We start from the raw sequence: 7,082 nt of genomic DNA, 5'->3' as shown, positions 1-7,082 counted from the left end.
TTTTTAATTTATTTATTTTTAATTAGTGAATCACCGTGAGGGTACAGTTACAGATTTATACACTTTTGTGCTTATGCTTCCCTCATACAAAGTTCGGGGACCCATCCCTTCACCAGTGCCCATTCTCCACCACCAGTAAACCCAGCATCCCTCCCACCCTCCCCAATCCCAACTCCCCACACCCCACCCTGCCACTGTGGCAGGGCATTCCCTTCTGTTCTCTCTCTCTAATTAGCTGTTGTGGTTTGCAATAAAGGTGTTGAGTGGCCACTGTGCTCAGTCTCTAGCCCTCATTCAGCCCGCAACTCCCTTCCCCAACATGGCCTTCTACTACATTATAGTTGGTGATCCCTTCTCTGAGTTGTCCTTTCCCCAGAATGTGAGGCCAGCCTCGAAGCCATGGAGTCAACCTCCTGGTACTTATTTCTACAATTCTTGGGTGTTAGTCTCCCACTCTGTTATTCTATATTCCACAGATGAGTGCAATCTTTATACGTCTGTCTCTCTCTTTCTGACTCATTTCACTTAGCATGAAACTTTTCATGCCGATCCACTTAAATACAAAATTCATGACCTCCTTTTTTCTAACAGCTGCATAGTATTCCATTGTATAGATGTACCAAAGTTTCTTCAGCCAGTCATCCGTTCTAGGGCATTCGGGTTTTTTCCAGATTCTGGCTATTGTAAACAGTGCTGCGATGAACATACATGTGCAGATGTCGTTTCGATTATACTTTTTTGCCTCTCTGGGATATATTCCCAGCAGTGGTATTGCTGGGTCAAATGGGAGCTCAACCTCTAATTTTTTGAGAGTCGTCCATATTGTTTTCCAGAAGGGCTGAACCAGTCGGCATTCCCACCAGCAGTGTAGAAGGGTCCCTTTCTCCCCACATCCTCTCCAACAGCGGTTGCTTTTGTTCTTTTGGATGTGAGTAACACAAAAATTTTTATATTTATCATGATGTCAACTAAGTATAGCCAATGTGGATGTGTTCTTTTATTCATTGTGATGGGCCCTTGTGTGACTTATGTGAAGCAAAGGAGAGAGACAGCCACTTTCTCATGAATCACCCCTGCCACTCCAGGACTGGCTGGGAAGTCTAGGACTGGTGAAGTCTATGAAGAGCCCATGCATGGCACAGACCTTAGTTAGATCCTGCCAGTCCCACTGGATAGCCATGAAACCACACCTGACATCCACTTTTCCTGTGCAGCTCAGGAGTTGATACCCACTACCCTATTTCTCGGGAGCTGTAGACTCAGGCTAAAGCAAGGAATTGCTCTTCTCAGGGAAGGAAAGTCAGTCGTAGGCCTTATCAAGGCCCTTCAGGTTTTTACATTTTCACAGAAAAAAATTTCTAGAGGAGGGAGCAACAAAGTAAACACAGACTTTATTTGAAGGTTTTGAGAAAGGGGAAGAAGGGAAGAGAAGGACAGAGAGAGAAAGTGAGAGAAAGAGAGAGCGAGAGAGAGTCAGAGACAGAGACAGAGACAGAGGGACAGAGAGACAGAGAGAGATACTCAAGAGAAATGTGGTCTCCAAAGATAGAGAGCCCCTCCCCTTCATACATCTTAGCATTAGATATGAAGGAACACAACTCAAGAGGGCAGATGCAGGTGACACAGGTGATCGGACTCCACAGGCACTTGGCCACGACATATGGACAGGAGCAGCACATGGGCTCAGGCAGCATTTGTGTATTATTCCTTGTCAAGTTGGATTTTAAAGCCCCATGTGGGGCTTCCTACCAAGGATAATCCTTTGCTAGGGTGGTTGCCAAGGCAGGTACAGTTGGCATTAGTTGATGGTCTCTTGAAATTCCTTTTAGAAGGATTTCCAGTTTTCTTTGAAATTCCTTCCTGGAGCTAACATAGTGAAGGCTGTTTGGGTCATACCTGGTGATACTCAGAGGTTACTCCTGGCTCTGCATTTAGGAATTTCTCCTGGGGGTTCTCGAGGACCCTGGGGGTGCTTGGTATATGGGATACCAAGGATCATACATGTGCAAGGCAAGCACCCCACCTAGCTCTACTTGTGCTGTGGCCCTCCACCTCATATTAACCTAAAGTAAATACATGTCCTCAGATATTTAAGTAACGTACTTACCTATTAATGTATATTCAGTATATTAAGCTTGTGTTACCTTTTTAGAATTGCACTTTAGTAGTAAGTATTTATTAATCAGAAAATCAAAGAAACTTAGAGCTGATATTTATCTGTAACTTAATATATGGTATTCTCCAATTAGCATTAAGTGAAAGTTGTTATATGTCGATACCATGAGAAAAGCAGAAGAATAATTTGACCTCTTGAGAACTGACAGAATTCTAAAAGATTAATTTGTATGTGTGTGAATTGACTACTCATTATCACTGCAAAACATAATTAGCTCCATGAACCTTTGAATTCTCATTTGAATGTCAAGAATCCTCAGAGATTCATCCCCAAAGGCAAAAATTTAAAAAGTATAAAAGAGCTATATAACCATAAGTACTTTGATCTGTTATGGAAGGATCAGTGAGTGAATTATTTCAAAAGGTAAGATCCTGGGTATGTTAACAAATATTATATGATGATTTTTACAAATTTGCTTCAGAGTACTGTGCTTCCAAATATCATAACTGTTTTTCACAAGCAGTAGTTGGAAAACAGAAAAGAAGTAATTAAACCATCAGTTGGTAGCATAACATATTCACTCTACCCGGTATACCATTGCTCCAATCCCAAAGGTGGAAAATTTTAAGATTTAATTAAACTTAGAGCCAAGTTAGTGATCTTTTTTAGTTTTTAAAGACTACATATTATCTAGTAACATATGTATATATTTAGGCTATATATATTTAGCAATATATCATTTGAAAATAATATGTTCTGGGGCTGAAGTGATAGCACAGCGGGTAGGGCGTTTGCCTTGCACGCGGCCAACCCAGGTTCAAATCCCAGCATCCCATATGGTCCCCTGAGCACAGCCAGGGGTAATTCCTGAGTGCATGAGCCAGGAATGAGCCCTGTGCATTGCTGGGTGTGACCCAAAAAGCAAAAAAAAAAAAAAAAAAAGAAAAAGATAAAGAAAATAATATGTTCTATGAAACCTCTGTATAAAATATTATTTTAGAAACTGATAATATAGTTTGTTTTTCTAATGATAGTTCATGCATTTTTGCATAGTGAACACCATATCTGAACATTAGTGAAAATCACCTTACACCTGTTTCCCGATTAATTACTTAATAAAACACTAATTATTTTTAAAAATGTAATCATTGAAGTATTGTGGGTAACAAAACAGTTAGTATGAAAAATGAACAACACTGTTAACTGTTCATGAATGCATGATACCAACATTCATCACCAGAGTGTCCACTTTCCTTCACCATATCCTATTATTTCCCCAAACCACCCCCATGTAGGCTCCTTTCCCTAGAAAAAAATATTTAGTTCTGATAACTTTGACCATTTGTTGTTCCCTTACTAAGTTTGGTTTTTACCTCATTAAAATTTTTTTAAATCTTTATTTAGATACTGGTTTAAAAATTGTACATAATACACTCATTACAGGTGTTCAATGTTCCCACAACAATCACACGGCCAGAGTGACCTTCCCTTCACCATGTCCCTATTTACCCAAACCTCTCCATTTTTTTTTTCTTTTTGGGTCACACCCAGCGATGCTCAGGGGTTACTCCTGGCTTTGCACTCAGGAATTACTCCTGGCGGTGCTTGGGGGACCATATGGGATGCCGGGGATCGAACCCGGGTCGACCGCGTGCAAGGCAAACGCCCTCCCCGCTGTGCTATCGCTCCGGCCCCCCAAACCTCTCCCTTAACAAGCAGAAAGTAAGTTATATTATATTGCTCTCTACAACTAGATATCTCATATATTTTCTCTCTCTCTTTCTCTCTCATCTCTCCACACTCCCTCTCTTTCCCTCTCTTTCTCACTCTTTCTCTGTAGGACACCTACATATATAGGGGAATAGAGATAATCTCCTGGAATTCCACAAAACTGCAAGTCAATTATAAATTGATATAGTAAAATATTTTTTTTCAAAAACTATCTTTATTTCAGGCATATAACTACTAAAATTATTATTAGGAATAATTCTGTGCTAATGCACTTGAATATTTCTATAAAATAAATGAACCTTAGAACAGCAAAGTTTAGTAAGTGAGAAAAGTTAAAAAAATTTAAGGAGAAAACCTGAAGATAAAATGTTAATTTATTTAATTATAAATTTTTAATCCAATAAATTTACAAAAAGTGGCTTAATTTATGGCCCTTAATGAAATATCCTTTATGGATTTGTGTTGAAAACTTTTTTAATTTTAATTTTGGAGAGCAATCTTTTATGACTAATAGATAATGAGAGATATATGAATCTTTATACTTCCTTTACACATAAACGCAAGAGAGTTAAGATTAACCTGTATCCACTCATTGTCAGATACAGTAATACTTAACTTTAAATTTTATGGTAGCATTATTTAACTTCATTTCATTTATATTTATTAGTAGTACATTGTCTCAGAATTTCTGGGACTTCATATACTGATTCTACAACTGTAATGTTCCCTTGTAAAGTTAAGTAACTTATATAACCCATCTTATTCACCCATAAAATAGTGAGTATTAATATAATTTGATTCCAATGAGGGATAAATATACATCAAAATACATATATGATTAATATTCTTTTTTATAAAACATTTGATAAGTGCTCCACATTATTATTTTTATTGTAAAACTTCAATGAACACATATTTTGTTTTGTTTACCATTATAATTTGTTATTCTTCAATTTTAATATTGTTTTCTTTAACCTGAAAACCACAATATTGTACATATGGAAATTATACAATATCAAAAATGACACATGAATAAATAAAAACTTCTGGAGTTTCTGCTAAAATAAAAAGAGATTAATTTGGCATGTAAATTTGGCATATTATGCTTAAATATCTTTTTTGCTATGAATTTCCATATGTATTAAAGAAAATTAAACTATTGAATTTATAACTTTCTTCAGTAATGTTTTAGCTATTCTTCATTGTCTCATGGATTCCCTGCGGAATAGAAACTACACTACAATAACAGAGTTTATTTTACTGGGGTTAACAGATGATCCCAGTCTTCGAATCATCCTCTTCCTGATCATCCTTTGCATCTACCTGGTGACCATCTCTGGCAACCTCAGCACAATCACTCTTATCAGGGTGTCTTCTCAGCTCCATCATCCTATGTACTTTTTTCTGAGCCATTTGGCTTTCGTTGACATAGGCTATTCCTCTTCTGTCACTCCCAACATGCTTGTAAACTTCTTGGTGGAGAAAAACACAATCTCTTATCTGGGATGTGGCATCCAGCTTGGTTCAGTTGTTTTCTTTGGGTCGTCTGAGTGCTTCATTCTGGCTGCCATGGCCTATGATCGCTTTGTGGCAATCTGCAACCCACTGTTGTATGCCAACAAAATGTCCACACACATCTGTGTTCAATTACTGGTAGTGTCTTACACAGGTGGACTTCTCAATGTTTTTTCCTTCTCTGCTTCATTCTTTTCTTTGTTCTTCTGTGGACCAAATGAAGTGAATCATTTCTTCTGTGATTTTGCTCCTTTAATTGAACTCTCATGCTCTGATGCCAGTATCCCTGCATTGGTCCCCTCTGTTACCGCTGGCTCCATCATTGTGGTCACAGTGTTTATCATAGCCATCTCCTATGTCTACATCCTCATCACCATCCTGAAGATGCGCTCCACTGAGGGGCGCCAGAAAGCCTTCTCCACCTGCACCTCCCACCTCACTGCAGTCACTCTGTTCTTTGGGACCATCACATTCATTTACGTGATGCCCAAGTCCACTTTCTCAACTGACCAGAACAAGGTGGTGTCTGTGTTCTACATGGTGGTGATCCCCATGCTGAACCCCCTCATCTACAGCCTCAGGAACAACGAGATTAAAGGTGCTCTGAAGAGACAGCTTGCTAGAAAGATATTTTCTTAGTGAATCTGTTATTTTGTATTTTAATATTATATTTGATGTAATATTGACTAAATAACATATCTTTGGTAAAAAATATAGCTATTTACATGTAATAGTTTTTATTGAATGTGTGGGTTGAATGATCTAATATCAAATTGTAAATCAGACATCTATGGTTAGACACCTTAAAAAATTTAAATTATAGTAGAAATATATGTTGTTTCAAATGAAAAATAATCAGTTAAAAACCTTTTTACTGTTTATTCATTTTTTTTGAAAAATAAATCTCTAAGTCAGGATATTGTACTTCTAATCCTTTACAACCATGCCCAGTGTCAGCTGCTGTTTATTCTCAAAGGAGTGTGGTAACTATGCGTAAGTCTAACACTAAGAGAAAATGACCAAGTTGAATCAGAGAGAACATTGGAGCAGGAAGATCATTTCTAAGAATGGTATTTTTCCACCTGTTTTTGTTCCTGATCTATAGTCTCCATAGACCCCAGAAGAACGATAGGTCTCTGACTGACCTATGATCTCTGTAAGGCTAGAATTGGCAAATTCTCTGCGGGATGAAACAAGTTCTTGAACTTTTCTGGGTTTGAGTAGGACAAACTTTTGGATCTTGTTCATGCTCAGATCTTGGTATTACTCAGGGAACTAGGGAGACAGAATTGTCTCTCTCCTGTGTGCTTGCTCTATGAACTTCTTTAAGGTGCTCAATCAACCCATATATTCATATCTGTGGAATAATTATTACTTTCTTGACACTTTTTGATGTGTCAGATACAAATTCGCTTTTTTGATTGGCATTAATTATAAGCCTATAAATTATTTAATCCACTTTTTTTATTGATTCATCCATCTAAAATTATGTTGAAAATCTTCAACATCTTATGTTCTTATATTTCAGGAAGTGTTATTGGTCTTTGAGAAAGCAAGTGAAAATTTATCAAATATATATTGACTCATCGAATTTATTATTTAGTGTAAGAGAGACAATTTAACTAGTGATTCAAACATTAGGGAAGTTTCATATGTTGGTGAATGGAATAGAGAGCGGAGTAAGGGAAAGGAACAAACTGTGGAAGGGAATGGCAATGTG

The 7,082-nt window shown here is 37.5% G+C and overlaps 1 protein-coding gene across 1 annotated transcript; it reads left to right on the top strand.

Moving 5' to 3' along the window:
• The first annotated feature begins 5,055 nt into the window (after positions 1–5,055).
• On the top strand, positions 5,056–6,001 carry LOC101545506 (olfactory receptor 478-like). The gene has a single exon (XM_004613630.2). It carries the CDS (start codon positions 5,057–5,059, stop codon positions 5,999–6,001), a length of 945 nt encoding a protein of 314 aa, XP_004613687.2. The 5' UTR covers position 5,056.
• The last annotated feature ends 1,081 nt before the right edge of the window (positions 6,002–7,082 follow it).

Source organism: Sorex araneus, chromosome 6 (genome assembly GCF_027595985.1).
Source record: "Sorex araneus isolate mSorAra2 chromosome 6, mSorAra2.pri, whole genome shotgun sequence".
Classification (NCBI taxonomy): Eukaryota; Metazoa; Chordata; class Mammalia; order Eulipotyphla; family Soricidae; genus Sorex; species Sorex araneus.
This window is presented reverse-complemented; position numbering and strand designations above follow the sequence as displayed.